The sequence below is a fragment of the Rhamphochromis sp. 'chilingali' genome (assembly GCF_963969265.1).
Source record: "Rhamphochromis sp. 'chilingali' genome assembly, chromosome: 5".
NCBI lineage: Eukaryota > Metazoa > Chordata > Actinopteri > Cichliformes > Cichlidae > Rhamphochromis > Rhamphochromis sp. 'chilingali'.
In genome coordinates this window covers 6,560,859-6,581,616 of record NC_137932.1, presented here as the reverse complement: position 1 = coordinate 6,581,616, position 20,758 = coordinate 6,560,859, and the positions used below count along the sequence as shown (strand labels likewise).

Genomic DNA, 20,758 nt, shown 5'->3' with positions numbered 1-20,758 from the left:
TAATAGTATTTCAGGGAATTCATTATTTTAGCTGCGAAAAGGAAAAGATGGACACTAAAGAGAGATGCATTTGATTCGATTCCACCTTGTTCAACATTTTTTTTTTCATTACAAATTATTCTTTTCAGCAGAATTTTCAGCTTCTTGGCCTGTTTTCAGCGGAATTTTCAGTTTTTTCATCTCCTTTTTGCAGAAAGTTTAACAAGTTCACCTCTTTTCAGCACAATTTTCAGCTTTTTCACCTCTTTTCAGTTACCTGACAACCAGTTTGGCTCAGTGAGATGAGTAGCAGCCTTGAGACCAGGAGGCCCGAGTTCACCCAGCTCACGGCAACATTTCCTTTCAGCAGACAGTTCAACCTTTTCACCTCTTTTCAGCACAAATTTTAGCTTCTTCACCCCTTTACAGCAGAATTTATGGCTTTTCACCTCTTTTCAGCAAAAAATTCTGCTTCAACTGTTCTCAGCATGATTTTCAGTTTCTTCACCTCCTTTCAGCACATAGTTTTACTTCTGCTGTTTTCAGCAGATTCCACTACAAGGCATTCACACTGCATTTTCGCAGGAAATGCAACTTTTACTAGTTTTCTTTAACATTCCCTCTGTCAGTGTAACCAGCCAAAATATTTGAATGTAGCTGCAGCGCAAGGTCAGAGATCGATGAGCAGCTAATAGCATGGCAAGGCCATGTGATGTTTGTGTGCATGTGTCCTGATAAAACTGTCCATTATCCGCATATTGCATTCTCCATTAGTACAACAGATTTTTCCTGTGTTACTTCACTACTGTAATCAATACCATTAGCAGATGGTCTGGGAGCCTTAAAAGCTTTGTCAGTGTGTTAGTCTGCCAGCCAAATGCGTTACAGTTGTAATGAGTGTCACTGTTTGTGTGTGTGGTAATGGTGACCTTAAACAGACTAATCAATCCATGCACAGTATGATCTGGCTTGGATAAATAGATGGTGTTTACAACAAATAATTAATCAAATTAATATATGTTATGCACATTTGTATCCTCACAGGATTCAGAGGGTGTGGACATCATGCTTGGTGTGTGTGCCAACGGACTCTTAGTCTATAAAGACAGGCTTCGGATAAATCGCTTTGCTTGGCCCAAAATACTCAAGATTTCATACAAGAGGAACAACTTCTACATTAAAATCAGACCAGGAGAGGTATGTATGCACACACGAATTAGGTTTACCTAAGCTATTTATTTTATCAATGTGCCCTTTTTACTGTTAAGAAAACGTTTTTTTTCTCACTGATATTGTGCTTGATAGACGGAGCAGTTTGAGAGTACAGTGGGATTCAAACTCGAGAATCACCGAGCTGCCAAAAGGCTGTGGAAAGTCTGTGTGGAGAATCACAGTTTCTTCAGGTAGACTGATGCATCCATACTGCCTGTGGAGTCACTTGTGTTATTTTTCTTGAAAAAAAGCTGTGCATCTTCCCAGGAAGTCTGTGAAGAAAGCGTATCTCAAAGTGCGTATTTGTTGCCTTAGACACAGCAGAAACACCCATATAGATAAGCCTGATGCCCGTGTTTGCTTTGCGTGTGTGCACATTTGTATGTTGTGTTTGTAGAGATGCCTGAGTATTTCTTTCATATCCTGTTCAAGGAGGAGTTGCCTGGAAGCATTTTGCTTTCCTTACCCATAGACTTATAAATGTGATGATCAGTGTTTCATTGCAAAATAAATTAATCTGAATAAGCTTTAAAAGTCATGTTTCTCTCCAGTACCACCTCATCTCTCTCCATCTCTCTTTTTGTCACTAGGTTAAATGCACCAGAGCCTCCTACCAAGGCCCGCTTTTTGACTCTGGGCTCAAAGTTTCGTTACAGCGGGCGAACTCAGGCCCAAACCCGCATGGCCAGTTCCCTCATAGACCGACCGGCGCCCAGCTTTGAACGCACGTCTTCAAAACGCATCAGCCGCAGTTTGGATGGAGGTAACAGACATGAATGCAACTGAAAGTGAGGCATATTTGATATTTCAGCTTCATTCTGAAATACGTCGAATGAATGGACAGATGGAAGGAATGAGGGGCAGATGGAAGTAGGGTCATGGATTTAGGCATTGCGCAGGGTCGTGTGCATGTCTGTGTTTGTACTGATGGTAAATGCTCAATGCCTGACCAGATACAGGAAATAGCTGGAGCATATGTTTCCTGTCACACAGTGAGAGACAGAGAGGGAGAAAGAAAGAGCTGAAAAGAATAAATGTTCTGTGGATCAAAAGTATGAAAAAACAGAACAGCAGAGTGAAGAGAAAAACGCCAATTGTTTGCATTTTGTCAGCACAAAAGTTGTCATTAACATCAGATTTATAAATAACTGTAGTAGATCATCTCATGTAGAACGGTAATAAAACCAACGTGTTCTCTATGTCTATAGAACTGTGATGTGGTTTTGGCTTTACCTTCTTTGCCTACACATTTGTTTTGTTCTGCTTTGTTATGGAGGGGTTCAAGATTCCCAGATTCCAATTCATGCAACTGTGCACCCCTGTTTAACATGTGGTTATACTGTTAGCTGATATCGCCCCCTGCTGGGTACATTATTCTACTGCAACTTGATGTTTTATACTTGAGTTTATTTTGGTGCATTTACTCTACTACACGTTTTTGATTTTGTTAAATTTTTTTAATAAAAGAAAGCTTTTTAATAAAGCTTTTATTATTTTATTTTTTTAGCAATTATTTACTTGTTATAGTTATGCAAGTTTTCAATAAGTAAATAACTGTGATTGCCGTTTCTTTTGTTTCTGATCGCGTAGCACCAATGATCAGCATAACTGAGGCTGGCAGAGAATCAGCTGAGAATGGACGCGAGCCTCACCTGGAGCTCCACTCTGACTCAAAGGTGTGTTCATAAATCAGATGTAGCATTTGCAGGTACAAGAACAGAAATACGAGATAAAAATAGAATGTGTGTAGCTCAGTTCTATTTTTTTTTTTTTTTTTTTTTTTTTTTTTTTTTTTTGGTTGTTTTTTTAAATTTATACCAGTGAGTCTATGTTGTCCCATGGAAACGGTCTGTTATATCAAATAGAAATACAGTATGTACTGAGAGCTATAAATCCAGAGACAGTTTCTGCTGTTTCTTGTTACTGTTGTAAGATAGCAGTGTTTGCTTGCTTTATGTTTCTGTGAAACGATGAATATGTGTATTTTCTTTTCCGGGTTTGCAAAACTGTGACACTAGAAGTTAATCATGTGTAAACATAACCATTTACGCATCACTGTTGATAATTTGGGGCGAGTCTCCTCCACTCTGTATGTGTGTCTGATGACGATGACTTCTTAACCGTGGCAGGTGAACAAAGTCTGTTATTTCTACTCTACATGTCCCCCGCTACTCATTTCATATGCAAGTGGGTTCGATCAATTAAAGTCGAGAGTTGGGCCTTTTTCAACGGTTTTCACTGGAATCTACAGCTACAAATTCAAATAGATTTTTCTTTGTCCATTTAGTGATCAGGAATAAGTGACTACTGAGACACTGCGATATCAACCATATCTAAGGCCAGAGGACAGCTATTAATTTGCCTCCACAAAATGTGAATGTATACAGGAGTGGTAGAGGTACAAAAACCAACAAAACGAAGAAAGCCTCATGTCTTCAGTCTCATATTTTTAATGGTTTTCTTATCAACTACAACAAGTCTTAACAGAGCAGCTTTTCAAGTAGTCCAGCATTTTGCTCTATTGGCCTAACTGCTGTCCTCTACTGAGGAGCTGTGTCCCTCTTATTCATAGTGCTCACTACTAACTTGAGCCCGTCTCTGAACAATATATGAGTATACACAGATTACTGCTGTGTGCTGCTGTGCATGCCTCCTGTTCCAGCTCCCTTTCCTCACTCCCTCCCGTCTCCTCCTTACCCTCGCTCACATCCCAGCACTCTGGACTTGGCACTTGTCTTGGCCCTTTTAGTGGTGACACACCCTGTTGATACTTTTTCTGCCAGCACCTGTGCCTACTGTTTTCTGCACCTATGCTCTACCCTGCTATGTTCACTTGTAAGCGATTGTGGCGTGTTGTTCACTGACTAATGTTTTGTCTCTTTCCCTCTCTCTTTTTTCTTTCACACACTCCCTTTTTAAAAATTTTATTTCTTTATTTTGCCGTTCTCACACCTCTCTTGCATGTTGCCACTTGTTGCTGCCATTTTATGAAATCTGAATAATTTTAATTTTTGCACTCGATTATTTTGATTTGTCATTTAATTTTCATTTCTTCATGGCTTGCTCCTTCACTTTGCGGGTGTGTGCATTCGCCGTTGTTTGATCTCACCCATCTATCCACTCTCTGGCTCTCTTGTCATATTGTGCCCTCCCTCATTTCCTGCTTTTTCTTCCTCTCCTCTTGTGTCTTCCTTTAATTCTTCCCTCTCCATCAGTCAATCTTCATGTTCCCCCTCTCCTTCTCCTCATCATCCTCACTCTCATCCATCCCACCCTCCCTCGACTCCATCTCCGAGCTTGACCACGTCCTTTCAGATATCTCCGAAGATGAAGATCGTATCGACGACGTGGACTCGGCACACACGCTGTGGACCCTCCCCTCAAACACCCTGTCCTTCTTCACTGATCAGCAGTTAGCAGATCTTGAGCAGCTCGCACAAAACCCATCATCCTCCCAAACATGCTCCTCAGAGATTTTGAAATCTGTGGAGAGCTGCCAGGCTCAAACCAGAGCAACAGCTGGACTGCTAAACTGGCGAAGCTGGTTCTCTCTGAAGGGTGTGGTTAAATACGTTTCTTTTGTGTTTGGCTTCCTCTCCGTTTCAGGAAATGGAAACATGTGTCTGGCCACAGGTGCATTTTCAAGATTAATGAAGAAACTGCACCTTTTTTCTCCTGCTTTGTTCATGATGATGTTTAAGTGGGTTCCAAAATTAAATATTTGCACCATCACTGCCTGGAATTATAGAGTCTCCAATATGATTATGTCCAAATTAGATCAAATCCTTAACATTTTGACATTTAGATGGACTCATTTGGTAGCATTTCTTATCCAGCATCTTCCTCCAAAGATCAGTAATACAGTTGCTGCTTTATGTTCTCGTCCAGCTCAATTGAGTTTACCCAACATATCTTCTCTCCATCCATCAATACTCTCAACCATTGCTTCCCTCTCCTCTCTCCCTGCTCGCCCCTTTTCTTTTCCATCTTGCGGCTCTCTCCCTGCCTTCTCTTGCTCTAACCTCATTGCATCTGTACACCGCTACCTCCTGAATCCCTCCCCTCTGTTTCTGCCTTGCCTGTTAGTCGTCTTCCTCCTGGCAGTGATGCTGACAGCAAGCCAGTCTGTAGTCTTAGCCCTGATTTTAGCCACACCCCTCGGTCTGACCCTGTGCTACTTGGAGAAAGTTGTCTCCAGTCAAAGAAAAACCGCTTTGCCAGTGTTTCTCGATGACGGGCCCGATGATCAGTCTGAGAATCAGTTGAGCTCTGTTTTCAACAGGCAGGCTTCTCCTCTCACACCAACACACACGCCTCCTCGCATCAGGCACCGCACTAATACAGAGGCCACCTGGATGCAAGAGATGTGTGATCCAGCTGCATAAAAGCAACATGTATACACCTCCTGGTCCATATTCCACTCCCTCACTTTGTGTTTGACCTCTTTTTGAATGCATATGATGTCTGTCACCTCCTTTTGTTCATTTCCCCCACCAGCACTTCCTCTAGCTGATATATTTTTTTTTCTACCTCTTAATTCCTTACCGTGCAAACCCCAGTGTATTGTTTGAAGAAACAGAGTAGAATAAGATTAAATTAAGAGTTAGAACAGTGAGAAGACATTAAAAATGTATAGCACAGAGACAAATATGTACATTGCCAATATAGAGAAAAGGTCACTTTATTAAGAGTTTAAAATAATGTACAGAAATTGAGAGGAGAGCAGAGAGACTAAAAAAAAGGCAATGGTAATGATTAGTGATGTTCAGATCATTGTCAGAGTAGTTGCAATTAGAGGTTATTAATTGTAGAGCTCTGTTGTGGTTGCTCTGTGTAATATAAAACTGCTTAATGTCCCTCTAATCAGATGTGGTGACGTAATTATATAAATTACATAAGTGCACTTTTAAGGCAGTATCGATTATTTTTAAAAGTTATTTTCAGTTGTGTAGTTCTGCATAGAAAGGGTGATGCTGAGTAACTAATAGTTGATCACATGTTAGAATTGTACATACAGTTGCCTCCAGATGCCTATAGCACCTGCAGCTTATTGCGTTTGTGTATAATATGTAATAAACATTAAGACTAAACAGTGTTACACCTGCCCTGATCCCTGACGTTCAGCACTCTGTCCTCTACCTCTCTGCACTGATCAAGTCATTTTAGACAAAACTCTTCTAGTGTTTCTGTAGTACCCATCCTGTAAACCTTTAACAGTTTCACTATTTTGGACTTTGAACTCATTATGCAGCTAAGTATAAACGTAAAGCTGTAAATATAAGGCTGCCTTTCAGTCATATGATAGAAGTATACACACACTGTAAGCAGTTAGTAGCACCTTCTGTCTCCAGATCTTGACCACCTCAGCATCCTTTCCTGTTACTGTTCCAATGGGTTTGGTGCTAAGGTCACATGACCAGCAGTACTCCCTAACACTAAAGGTTGCTGTGGAAGAAAATAGCTTTTCCCATCATCCATTTCACTCTTTTCTTTCTTCGTGCCCTTGCCTCCTTCATTTTGTCCTGACTACCATCACCATGACTACGACACTGAAGGTTACGGTGGTGGACGTAAGCCCTGGCGATGCAGAGGCCATGCCCTCCCAGGTCTGTAAGGCCTGTCTTTACCCAGCATGCTTTGCAAATATTAAAGAGATCAGAATAAATTGACATTATGCAGCTAAGAACTAGTGTGAAGTGTTTACAACATTGGTTTTATGTTGCAATGGAGCAAACCTGTCCTTATTGTCTCCTCGACTTTACCTCACCAGCACTCACCTGGATCCAGTGAACTTGGCCCCCCTCAGGTTCATTCATCTTATTGGTTATTTGGTTGTGCATTGGCCTGTGGCCCGTGTGGGTTGGTTTACTGGTTGGGTTTATTCTTTTCCCAGGGTGAAGTTGCCCTGACTTGAATCTATGGAGGTAGTTTGGGGTTTCTTTTTTAAACAAGAACCAAATCTGGAATTTTATAACCTTAAAAAAAAGTTATTGACTCATGTTGCAATAATTTAAATTTATACCTCATGCTCTACATTTGAATTCCAGATTGGGTTTGACTCTTAAAAATAGATCTGGGCACTTTCACCCAACTGTTTTCACTTTCAGATGCTCTGCTGTGGCTTACAGTTTCAGTCTGGTTTCTGGTTTGCACCTGAGGTTCTTTTCGTTATTTTTGAGTTTTCCTGAAAGCGCAGTGTGGTTTTGATGGTTTGTGTGAACATCTGTTGGTGTTTTGACTGCTTTGGATTTTGCATGTTTACCATGGGTACGAGTATCAACAACTGTGACATTCATGTGGAATACCAAAATGAAAACATTTGTGCTTGTACCCATCATCCAACGTTCACCCGAGACATTTGGGACATTTTTGGTGTCAACATCTCACTTTTTTTTGGTTATATGTAATTTTTTTTGTTGTTTTCATTCTGTTAGTTTTGTTTTATTTTATTTGTGCACTGAATTTTCACCATACATTTATTAATTTCTTTTGAATTAATTATTATTTTTTTCATTGTGTGCTGTATGTCTGCCTTCCAGAGTTCGTTGAGAGTGCATGGGGACAATATTTATGTGAGGCACAGTAATTTAATGTTGGAGGTTGGTACTGGTATTGTCCGATGGCTGATAATGAGACCTACATGTTTCTGTGTATTCTGACGCCATCAGATCTACAACTATACTGTACAAGACTGCTGCCCTCTCGCACTCTCAGGCTCTGCGTGCATGCCCGCATGTGTTTGTGTGTGTGTATGTTTGTTAATCAACTCTGTACTCAGGTCCAACATCAACAGTTATGATCTTGGAAAGTTGAAAACATTTCAGTGCTAGTTGTCCTCATTCACATGGCAGCTCCTTTGAACAGCTCAACTTGGAAATTTCACTGTTTTTGTGATAAAACACAAATGTCACCTAAACAAGAACCCAATCAACATTTCTACATGTGGAAAAACTCACAAGTCATCACCTAATTTGTCCCAATTCAACTCAGATATTTGGCATCTTTCAGCTTGATAATGTAGTTTCCACAGCTCTTGAGTTTGTGGGGTCTCTGTTTTACAAAAAAAGAGCTCGCTTTCTTTATCTGTCAGCAGTGGATGCTAAAACAAGCTACAAGAAACCGCATGACTGATCACACATTTCATACAATAGTTGTAGTTTTGTGCAGTTTTTGTCCTTTCATTTTCTCGTTGTTAGTTTCAGATTTGGTCTTTTAAATTTCTGTAATATTAGTCGGAATGTTAAAAATTATATTGCATTAGAAACAACACTTTGTGTTGGTAGTTAACTCAGTCTTAATAAAATATTTGGTCCTTATGATGTTTGAGTTGGAAACCTTTGCCACATGAAGAAAGACTTTTAAATAAATACATATTTTTAACATTTGTATTACATAATACATTTTTTTGTTTTATTTCACTCACTTAGCTGTTGTAATGTAATGTTACTGTTGCAATGGCCAAATATTTAATTTTTTGTCTGGTCACTGAGTCCTGGGACAACACAATGAGAAAATGAGCTTTAAATGCACTACTGAGATTGTTTACAACATTTAGCCGTTATTTGATTCTCAGTAGTCCTCAACAGTTTGAATTAATCTAGCCAAGTATTATGTGATGGTTATGTTTGTAGCCAATGTTGTCTGAGGGATAGAGATGAGATTAAGGGTGTTCCTGACAGATATAATCCCCAACTAAACACTAAAAAGATTTGCGTATGTGCACAACAGCAACATCAGCCTCTTTAGACCTTTATTCTTCTCCTTGCTCCTTGGAATTAGTTGAAGTTGTGTCAGAAACCTCAGTTTTGTATCTGCACAACAGTACAGCAGAAATGGGCTCTTGCAGAAAATTTCCTTGACTGAGTGTTCACAATGGCTTCTCTGTGAATTGGACTAATGGTGACTTAAATGCATGCTCTGTGCATGTTGATTGCAGTTTTTTAAATTTTATCTTGTTGTATTCTGGATTCTCGATTGGTCAGAAGTTTGATTATTGCCAGGCAGCTGTGTCTAACCTGACTAATCCAGCCTCCCTAACACACATGAGGAGCTTTCTTCCTGTTTTCTGGTGATTGGCTGCCAAAAAGTCAAGTGATCTGTGGTGTGATAACATACTAAAACAACAAAACCTGTGTGTGAAGCATGGGGCTGATAGTGATCCGTTGCACTAGAGTAGTCTACACACTAATCAGTGTTAGCTGAAATGTTAAACGTGGTTAGAGCAGACTGAACAAGTATTTTTCTCCTCAGTATGTTGTGCCAGTGTCTCTGTGTTGGATTAAATCCTGCAGCCTTCTCAGTACATTAAGAAAATTTGTCTAATTTATCTCAATTTCATGAAATGTCTCCATGCTTGTGTGAATGAGATGAGGAACAGATGGAGGCAGACCTGGTGGAAAAGATACCTGATGTGTAACAAAACAACTATTACTAATGACATTAAAGTCAAATGGAAAAGTGAAAACTAATACTAAACTAAACAAATAAACTAATAATAAGTAAGCAGTCAGATAGGAATAAAGGGTAAGGGAGAGGCAGACTAGCACTACCAGCTCCATGCTCTGCAGATGCCATTCCTGGTCTGTTTTAAGGGAAAAGTCCTTACAAGATGGTGGGCCTTGTTTCACTGCAGCTTGCTGTAATTCATAAGTAATCAGCCGTCATGCACCAATTGTGAAACAACTCCAGTAAATCAGTATTTTCAGTGATTATCAAAAGACAACTTAGCTGTTTAAATGTCTTATAGGTCTTTTTTTTACACTATATTTCAACCTGTCGCAGATTTGATGTGACAGAATTTGCTGATAGTGTGATACAGTCAAATGATCAAAATCACCGATATTGGCTGATATGTGGGTTCATCGCTAGTGATAAGTCATGTATATGATTTCAAGGCTTTTTAAACAATGCTGCAGTGAAGCACGGCGTCCATCTTGTTTCCCTTCATATTGACAGACTAATGTTCCTGTGACCACAATTTTTCCCTCCCCGTCCCTTTCTCCTTTTATCCTTCCCCATTTCTCCTTCACTATCCCCCTCCTTCTTTTCCTTCCTTCCTTTTCCCATCATTTTTCTGTCTCTTGATCTTGCTCTCCCTTTTTTTAAACTCTCCTTCTACTCTGGCTTTTACTTCCTCTTTTCCTCTTTACTTCTCACATCTCTTACATCCCATGTTTCCCACCTTTCTGATCTTTCATCACTCACATTCATGTCATTCACTCTCTGACTGCCTCCGACCTCCCCTTCCCCTTATACCTATCCTTTCCTCCCCCTCCCCATTAGGACCATGATAAGACCCAAGAAGAGGTTCTGAAACACCAAGCTAGCATTAGCCAGCTAAAACGCTCCTTTATGGAAGCTCCACCTCCCTCTCCTCCTCAGCCCAACCAGTGGGAGAAACGGCTCACCTCCTCTCCTGCTACGATACGTTTGCAACAGCAACAAGTGGTACGTCTGTCTGGATGTTTTTGTCACTGCAAGACACATGAACTGCAGATAGTTTAGTCTACAACAATAGTGCAGGCGATGGAGCGTTATGCAGAGGATTTCAGTTGTGTCTTTTGCTGTAGAAACACAACATTGCAGTCCCTGTAGTAAAAAAAAATGTTTTGACCTTTTTTTCTAATTCAAAGTTTTCTTCTTTTTGTTTTGGAGTGCAGTCTGTATCACTACACCCACTGCTTTCTTTTTATCGCTTATATTTGAATGGGTTTTTTGGAGTGTGCCAACTTTATGGCAGCAGATTTTTAATCTGCACTCTGTTACTTGGTGCCGTGGTGGTGTTTCCACAGTGTGTTCATTATAGCTCATCCATCACTTAACAATAATTTCTGGGTTTTCCTTTGAAGAAAACTGACCAAACATCAATAACTGTTCATTCCCTCCCAGCAGGACTGATGTTACGTTGGAGTTTTGACAGCACATGGGTTTCTACTTCATTTCAGTTCTACTCAAAACCAATTTTCTGATTTCTGTCTGTTTCTAGTTTACTCTGTAATAGTGGTGTAACAATTCTTGAAATCCACAGATTTGTGCATACTTTGCACTTTTGGATCCCCATTAGCTGACATCATGAAAGAGTAGTAACTTCTTTCTCTTCTTTTGGCTTTTCTCAGGTTATCCTATTTAAGATCTTATCTTCTAATATACACTTTGAATAGGTCTTAGCATCCACAGGTTTACACACTTTACTAAGAGTGTTGCTCAACAGCTGTTTCCCATCCTATATTTACACATCCTTATAACAGCAATGCAAAAACTGCTGTTACACATGCCAAAACAGTCCTTTACTGTGAAGTTTGGCTAATATACACACAGGAAGCAGCTACTAGCTTAGCTACTCCTGTGGCTATCATAAGAAGTGACTTCTAGAACTGTTACACCTCTACTATGTAATCATAAAGCATTTCTTTGTACATCTGTATGCTTTTGAGGATGATTTCTCTTCTTTTGGCTTTTCTCCTATATAAGATCTTATCGTCTGTCTCATTTGTTCATGCTTCTGTGTGTCTTCTCTCTGTCCTTTTTATTGTGTGTTGCTATAGAGTCTTGCAGAGGAGATAGCGTCAGTTCTTTTCAGTAGACACACTGACATTGGACTTGATTCAACTGCTAAGGCTGCCTGCATTTTTCCTGAACCACCACTAGATGCTGTTAAAACTACAAGTTCAGCTGCTACTTCTTCTTCCGCTGCTGTCTGCAGTTTTTCTGCACCACAAAGGCCTCTTGCAACCCTATCTACCGCCCTCTCTGCCACTGAGGTGCTTCTGCTACTACCAAGCATTTAGGAGTCGCTTTACTTTAATTCAAAAACATAAACTACTCAGGATTGTTGGTTAAAGGGGAAGTTAATACCACAATCAAATATACATGTTTTTTCTAGGCTGTAGTGCTGTTTACTTCATCTTGGCTGTGAAGATTTCTGCCCTCTTGAATATAATAGATCAACTGCACTTGGCTTGAGCTGCTCAACACACCAAAATTGTAATAATGACACATTTACTCACCTGGATGTGAACTCTGAGCCATTTTCTTTGTACCAAACTACACCTGCCAACCAAAGCAAGGTAGATGCTTCCTTCTGCACAGTGATATGGCTAGATAAAACTACAATCTAGAAGAAATACATGTATTTTTGATTTTAGGGTCACCTGTACCTTTAACCAATCGTCTTTCTGTTTAACTTGAGAGTAAACTGACGTTTTGTAATTCTTCAGGTATCTAAGGATGCCTGCCAGATGCGTTTACAAACCAAAGGGGTTTAAGATGCCCATAATGCCTGCTGTAGATGCCGGATGAATGGTAGCGATAATTAGTTTGTGACGGCTCCATTCATCCCAAAAGAACGGGCACACAATGACCATAATGCATTTAATCTAAACCTACTCATCTATGAATGGGTGCATGGCTTTGTTTTTTAACATTTATTTTTCATATTTTATTTTGCTAGTGATTGTAAATATGTGTGAATTTAATGCTAATGTACTAATCTGCTCCGTTTTAGGATCTGTGCTTAAAAAATAAATATATTAAAAGCAGCAGGTATTGAAGCAGCAGCTTTCGTAATGTAAAAAGAAAAGCTGAAATGGCAGCCAAATAATGTGCTTGGTTAGTGGCTTTTTTAACAGGAGCTTTTAAAACTACACAAAAAGGTTTTCAAGTGAGGACTGAATCCATTATGATGTATTTTCGTGGTCGTCTCAAAGACACTGCTGACTTCAATACCACGCTTCTTTTGCCTTTTTATGTATGTGAAGATAACCTTTTTTATTTATTGATGTGGTATTCTCTTTAATCCATCTTTCATCTTTTTGTTTTACCTTTTCTTTTTGGTTCTTTTATCCCGTCTCTTTTCCCTGCTTCAGGGAACCTTATGCTTTATGGGGGTTGCATGAAAAAACAGTCCACCAGGCACAGAATAAGAGACAATAAAAGTGAGGGGGATTGGGCACAAATAACAAAGGCAGCCCATTCCCACATGCCGTGATAACAGACATCTTAATACTGCTAACATTGATGGTGTGTGATTAATAATGTCATGCTAACTTCTCTGTCACGCAGGTGAGTGTGCCCCAAACAGAAGCAGCAACAGCTGATAACACGATCTCTGATACCAAAGAACCCGCAAAGGTGGTCCTGACCTTCTTCTATTAATTCCTCCAACCCTACATTCATGACAATTTTTATCCATTACTTTCTTCATGCCTTCATTCATTTTCCACTTGCAGCTTAAATTTTCTGTTCCTGCTACACCCTTCATTATCTGTCCTCCCTTTCTTGTCTCTTTGTCAACAGTTCTTCATCTTCTTCTGTTGGTGTTACTTTATTATCTTTTAACTGAGCTTAATTTTTTCCCATTTGTGTTCAATGATCATTTTATTCTTTTGTTTTCTTGTCTCCATGCGTTTGTTGTTGTGGTGTGTGTGTGCGCATGTGTGTTTGCGCACTTCATTGTGTTTGTGTCTGTGAACCGGGTGTACATGCGTGCTTGTGTGTGTGTGTGTGTGTGTGTGTGTGTGTGTGTGTGTGTGTGTGTGTAGACAACCGAGGTTGAAATCGAGGAGACTGTTGTCGTCCAAGAGATTTCCAGAGCTCCCAAACCTGGACTTGTCACGGTTGCAGCCAGTACCCCCGCTGCTCCTTCTGCAGAGCAGGAAATGAGGGAACAGGAAGTGGAAGTTCAAGAGGAAGCGGTGGTAGTTGAGGAAGCAAAGCCGAGGAAGGAAGAGAGCATTTCATCTGAGAGCGAGAGTGAAGAAGAAGCAGAGTACCATCCATATCTCCCTGTGTCCATCTCTCACACACAAATACCTGAGGAGAAGGAAGAGGAAGAAGAGCAGGAGAAGCAAGAGGAAGATAAGACTCCAGAGCTACAGGTGTTGGCTTCAGATGCTTCTTCTCTTCCAGCTGAAGTCATCCAGCCTGCAGAAGAAACCCGTCGAGAAGAAGTGGAGTCCAAGAAGGAGGACGACACAGAGACAGAGAAGACAACAAATGCCGAGGAAGAGAAAGAAGTTGAGCGTGAGACTGAGGAGAGCACAGATGATCCGATGGTGACGCCCGATGAAGCTCCTAACGGCCTCACCCTGCCTGAAGAGGGTGTGACTGTAATGGATGCTCGTGCAGAAGAAGAGGAGGAGCCTAAAATGAATGGAGAGCCCTCGCTCACTGAAGCAGAGCCGCTGCCACAGGTTATTTGTTGCTCTGAGGTAAAGTCTTCACTGGGCCGACTGCGGAGCTTCCCCGGGCTTTGATCCCTCTCCTGCCAACTATAGAAACACCCACTTTTTTCCTTCCCTGCTTTTGAGAGCGCCGGTTTCCTTCCTGCTTGTGTGAATATTTAAGCCCCATGTACATCCTCACACTCATCTTCATCCTATGAAAATTAAAGCTTTATATTAGTATGCTCAAAACTGCCGAAACCAAGGAGCAGTGCTTTAAAGTTACAATTCACCACCATTGTTTTGGTGTTCATATTAATTCACCTACATGAATATTTTCAGTCTTTATTTTAATTTACATAAACATACATTTGACTTTCTTTCATATCTGCTGTTGTCAGATACCATTCATACCATTATCATGTCCCACGCAGTGTGGTGTGTTGCTACTGTTTTTTTTAGTGTTGTGAAGTAAATGGGGCCTAAGTGGGAAATGCATGGTGCTGTTAGGTGTGTTTTTGTTTTGTTTTGTTTTTCTTTTTGCTTTGCATGCTGCATTTTGATATGTGCGTATCCTCCGCGTGTTTGGCAGTGATGCTCCTCTTTCTGTTTAATTGGCGTGTTGTGGAAATCATCATTGCCAACCACTCATCTTTGTACCTTGTTTACATTATAGTAGCTCTTTGAGTCCCGCTTGTCATATTGGCTCATTTTTTAATGCACGTTGGTACAGTGCTAGGCTGCATGTGAACGCCAAAGATATCTCCATAGTTGTCCTTTGCCATAGCTCTTTTTATTACATTGCATTGCAGATGTTGTCTTGTGTTTCTCATGGTTTTGTCTGCATGGCTTTTGGAGCTCTTGCTTCTGTGCATGAGTTTTGCTGCAGTGGCTCACATGTGCTGTTTACATCTACATGTACTGGTGTTTCCTGCGCAAAAATATTTTCAAAATGATTATGATAGAAGATGATTTTGAAGACAGATTTGTCAACTGCATAGATAAAAATTAATTTTTTTCCCCATGTCTGCCTCAGGTTTAATATATTAACTCTCTTCCCTCCCCCCACTCCTCACTCCTCTCTCTGCTCCCTCCCCAGCCGCCTGTGGTAAAGACAGAAATGGTGACTATATCAGACACGTTTGCAGCCCAGAAAACCGAGATAGCCACTAAAGAAGTGCCCATCGTACATACGGAAACCAAGACCATCACATACGAGGCTGCGCAGGTGCAAACACGAGAGAGAAAAAAAACGGAGAAGCTTGTTTAGTTTTTCCCCATGTGTGTCACCATCCGTGGTTCATATTGTTTGTGTGAAATATTTAGACCGATCGTTGCTACGTCAGCATTCTCCATGTTCCAAAGTGCTTCCTTTCTAGCTACAGTGCATGACGCCATCTTTTCATTCTGCTCCTACAGGAAACGAGTTTTATTTATTTATTTCTTTTAAACATCAGCTAATGATCTCTTTTTGTCTCTCTCAGTTGGATGGTAATGGTGATGGTGAGCCTGGAGTGTTGATGACTGCTCAGACAATCACCTCTGAATCTTTGTGTACTACAACAACCACACATATTACCAAGGTACGAACAGACACACACCCTAAAACACACACACGTTCATTTCTGTTGAGCCTGTGTCTTTGTGACATAGGGGACATAATTTCATTATGCTATCTTAATTTAAATGCTGTACTGCAGCCATTTGCAAACTTCCCAATTTGAAATGTGGTGATCTTTTGTTGCAGACGCTAAAGGGCGGTCTATCAGAGACGAGGATTGAAAAACGCATCGTCATTACTGGAGACTGTGACATCGACCACGACCAGGTCAGTTTTCAGGGACGCAGCCTTTCCCCTCTGCTTTGCCTCGTGTTCCAACAACTGGGCTCATGGGGTCTTTTCTTCCCACCAAACGTGGATGGTGTGAAAGTCTCTAAAAGAGTCATCTTAGATAAATAAACCACATCCAAGTCCAAACTTGGCAGCTTTAAATTTAAGATCCTTGTTCTGCAGATTGACTCATAAGGAAATAATTTTCTCTCATTTAGAAGATTTAAGAGAATAGATGGGTTTCTGGGACATGTCAATCATGTTACTTGCAGTCTTAATGCTACGTTTTATTTTTGAATCACTTATTTGACACACGCCATCAGATCCACCCATATTCCACTCATTGTTGGAATCTGCTGCTGTGACTTCTTCACCACATCTTTTCATGTATAAAATGTTGGCATACTGCTTTTTTTTTTCCTCCTGCAGTGACTAATTTCACATACTATGTTTTTCTGTGATTGTCACATTTCCTCAGTGACAATCAGAGTACAGTAAAATACACACTGCACAGAGGAGATCACATCTCAGTTAGTCCAGTCCAGATGTATGAAAATTGATCTTTTTTAAATACTTTAAACTAGCTTCCTAAAGACCCCAGCAAAAATAATTGATCCATTCTGCCAGCCTTAATTTGAGCCATCTCTTAATTATCAATTATGCAATTTTTGTGCACTGTTTGCCAGATTCAGATACTTAAAAAGCAATACTAAAAAGTCTCATTGTCCATATTGGGGTGTAGCGATACAGGTACTTAGGCAGCGCAACATTTATTGAGAGTGGTTGCTAGCAGGTTGCCACAGTCTCCAGTAGATAACATGGAAAACTCCAGAGAGATCTTTTCACCTGTGTGAATAGCTTCATGGGAATTCATGTCAAACTGCATGTAGCCCTGAAATGTTTGGGACGGTAAATGTCTCTTTCATCTCTTTGCATGCTCGTCTTTTTGTTTAAGTTGCCTGTCTGGTTTAATTCGCTGGATTTACACAAAAACAACAGATTTGGATATCACTGAGATGGGTTTTATTTGAGTGAATTCTTCTTCTAAATGCATTTTACTTGATCCGAAGAAGTAAAATGTCACACTGACCGTAAATCCAGCACATATGTCTTTTTCTGTTTGCTTCTTCTTTTATTTTTCATTTAACTCCACCATTTCCCCCCCTCCTTCCCCCTCCACTGCCTGCTGTGCTCGGTGCTTCCACCATGTGGTTGCCCATCGGTACTGCAGGCACTGGCCCAGGCCATTAAGGAGGCCAAAGAGCAACATCCTGACATGTCTGTTACCAGAGTGGTGGTTCATAAAGAAACTGAGCTGGCTGAGGAGGATTGACTGAACTCAGGTAATGATAAAAATAGTAGCTTATCATCATCATCATCATCATTATTATTATTATTATTATTATTATTATTATTATTATTATTATTATTATTATTATTATTATTATTATTAATCTTTTTATATTTGATAGGGAAAGGTTTATTTAGCGGTGCATGTGGAGAAGCTGCTAAAGAAACCAGCTGCCATCACACATGCTGCAACAGTTGAAAAGAGAAAAAGGGAAAAGGAGGCATTAGATTTTGGAAGGAGTACAAGGAGAACATTTTGATTAGGAAACCAGTGTCGTTTCATCATCGCAGTGCCCCAGGCTGATTACTCCCCCACCCCCCACCCCCTCTCTTTTTCCCCAGAGCTGAAGGGCCCGTCATGACTGTTTTTTCTTTGTCGAACGACCTTCATCACCCACGACGATCAGCCTTGACTGACGGGAGAGGAGGAGGAGGAGAAGAAGAGGAGCTTAAAGAACAGGGAGAGAAGGGTTTGACAAATGGACCGAAGTTGCCATTCTCTTCCTTTCTTATTGTCTGTGGTGCGATCTAAATCCCTCACTGCAAAACCAAGAAAAAGAAAAAAAAAATCTCTCATTGTTTCTGAGGGAACAAAAAGAACCACTTTGTTAGCATAACAATTGTAGCTTTTTTTTTTTTTTTTTTTTTAGTTGTGCTTTTTCTGTAACTGTTTTATAAACAGATGATAGCATGTTTGTCCTCTATCACAAAGATGAAACTAGGGATGCACTGATAACCAATCTGGATGAAACTGTATCCTGCATTGATCATTTTGTACCAGTACTGATGACCTTCAGCTAACGTTTCTTACAATAACAGCACGCTGAGATGCTCAAGTAGAGAAAGCTTTTTATCATAACAGTGAGGTTATGCACCTGTACTTGGGTTCCGGTGCATTGGCATAGAAAGGTAACTTGTTAAATTACAGCTCCCCCTCTTGCTTCATGGTGATGTAAATGGAGAGTAATATAATAGTTTATAAGGAACATGAAGGAAACAGGGTGTCACAACTTGGTCTGCTCTTTTTTTTTTTTTTTTAATTAGTATAACACACTCACTCTCACATATTCACAGGTGAATGGTAGAAACGTTGCACCTCACATTATCACTTCTACTTCCTGATCATTAGAGAAGAGCGGGAGCTGTAACTTCAACATCTGCAGGAGAGTCATCCAGGTCTTTTGGTTCTGTTATTTCTTTTTTTTTTTTCCTGTATAGTTATTATTCATCCACATTCCTTGTGTGTGACTAGCAGCCGAGTGAGTGCATTTTCAGTTCAATTCACTTTTTTTGCTAAACTGGAAGAAGAGACGGGTTTTGAACATTTTAAATAGGGTCGGCGAGCTTCAGCAGTAGTTCGAAAATGTAGGTGGAATAAATTCCATCAATTTTACAGTTTAAAATTTTTTTTAAGCTAAACTGAAGGTGGATTTGAACTGAAAATGACAACTTCTGCACAGTAAAAATGAAGGTTATCAATGGGAGCAGCTTTTCACTCCCCAGGCTCGTCCACTGTACGACACTAACCATTCCCGCTGGGCCTGAGGGGGAGCGAGGGAGACATAAACTGACTTTGGATTGGGAGACCGGAGCTGTAAAGTGAAGGATAATTGGGAGATTGCCCGATAAGTACCAGGGAATAAAAGAGAATTTGAATAATAATGCATGTTTTCTTGTATCCCACAGTGAAGTATTTTAATATTCTGAAGGCTTAATGCATAATGCAAAATTAACACTGCTATTTAAATTATTCAGAATGAGTTTTGTGCTCCAACTAGCACAGGTACCAAAATGAGGATGACTTGAAAGCAGCTCAGACTCAAATTAATGCAGCCTGCTAACTGCCAAGGAGCCCGTTTGCCGCCGTAGTTCAGCTCAGTTCATCGCCGGCTTCTTTTCATACCTGCTTGATATGATAGAGTATGGGATTAAATTCAGCATGTCTTCACGCAGTTTAATCTTCCAGGAGTCTCGAGTGAGTCTAGGTAGGACGCTACCACGTCAATTGGTTTGAGAGCGTGTGGACTATCTCTGCTCATACAGCGCGTCGGGCTGCTTTGTAACTGTTTCACTACAGCTAAACGTTTCTCTGCATGTTCTTTTTGTTTTTATTTTGGTTACATTTCATTCAGCCGATTTCCACGTTGTTCACCACAAAAAAACCGCAACGCTCTGAATCTGTCACCACACTTCAAACTGAGGCAAAAAAAACAAAAGTTACAACGCACCAGCCAAAATGCAGCTTAAAGGGAAGTGTATCAGAGGGTTTGAAGTGCTCTTGAAACCCCCTAAATGGAAACTCATTATGTTTTATTAATTTTCTGTCCTTTTACTCTGCAAAAAACAAAAAAAGAAAGTGAACTAAATTGTAGCTTTGTGTATATATTGGGGGCATTAAATGTGCTAGGTGCTTGGTCTCGTGCATTTATTTTGACGCGCATTTTTAGCATAAGCAGCATAAAGGCAAAGTCATGTTCTCCTGAAATTTAGCTGATTGTAAGTGAAGAAGTGCCACTGATTTTAGTATAATAAACATTCCACCTTAGACTGGTCTGGATTAATCTAAGTCTCCCTCTTTGACTGGACGTGTTTTAAATGGGAGACAAAAGGATATTTTATTTCATTTTTAGAAATAAAAAAGGAAGAAAAAACTGCTAATCAGCTTTTTAACTTGATGAGTAATCACTGCCCAATTTGACCCATTTTAAAACTTTTGTAGTTAAGCGTGCTCATCAAACTGAGAGCTGAAGCTTTTTTAAAATCAGGAAACGCAGGTCTGAGCTCTACTATGCAGTTAAATGACATTCCACGAGGGGGAAGCTTTAACCTCGAACCCTCTTGTAAAGAGACAAAGCAGCAGAAAAGCTTTTTTTTTTTTTCTTTATAAAAATGTAAACCGTGCAACACTAGGCAGCTTTGGAAGCTTTTGATGTTCCAAAAAACAAACAAAAAGAAAAAAAGCCTTTGGTAATATCACAGTGACCACATTTGTAGATTTTTCTTTTTCATAATTTCTCATCTTTTCTCTGTGATCTAGTTGTTTAAAGGTGGGATTTCTTGTTCACCCTCCATTTTGCATATTTGTAAAATTGTTGCAGTGTCGTTGTTTTTTTTGAAAACCACTACAAATGGAAATTTCTGCCACTGTTTTCCTTTTTGTACGTTTAGCCCCAGCTTTAACCGCTTTTCCGGGTTCTTCTGGGCTCTCTTAGCCAATCACATGAGC

The 20,758-nt window shown here is 40.1% G+C and overlaps 1 protein-coding gene across 13 annotated transcripts in view; it reads left to right on the top strand.

The window, feature by feature from the left end:
• The window catches only part of epb41l2 (erythrocyte membrane protein band 4.1 like 2), a 49,780-nt gene extending 29,129 nt beyond the window's left edge, over positions 1–20,651 (top strand). For 4 of the 13 annotated variants that reach the window (XM_080883063.1, XM_080883055.1, XM_080883061.1 and 1 more), the window contains exons 11-25: positions 1,024–1,176; positions 1,285–1,382; positions 1,782–1,954; positions 2,782–2,867; positions 6,747–6,797; positions 6,962–6,997; positions 10,474–10,638; positions 11,736–11,951; positions 13,252–13,320; positions 13,731–14,399; positions 15,451–15,579; positions 15,836–15,934; positions 16,099–16,179; positions 17,414–17,525; positions 17,875–20,651. In XM_080883063.1, coding sequence (XP_080739189.1) covers positions 1,024–1,176; positions 1,285–1,382; positions 1,782–1,954; positions 2,782–2,867; positions 6,747–6,797; positions 6,962–6,997; positions 10,474–10,638; positions 11,736–11,951; positions 13,252–13,320; positions 13,731–14,399; positions 15,451–15,579; positions 15,836–15,934; positions 16,099–16,179; positions 17,414–17,515 — 2,127 coding nt within the window. In that variant the 3' untranslated portion in view covers positions 17,516–17,525; positions 17,875–20,651. The other 9 variants (XM_080883058.1, XM_080883062.1, XM_080883065.1 and 6 more) reach the window with 9 other exon arrangements.
• Positions 20,652–20,758: the final 107 nt, after the last annotated feature.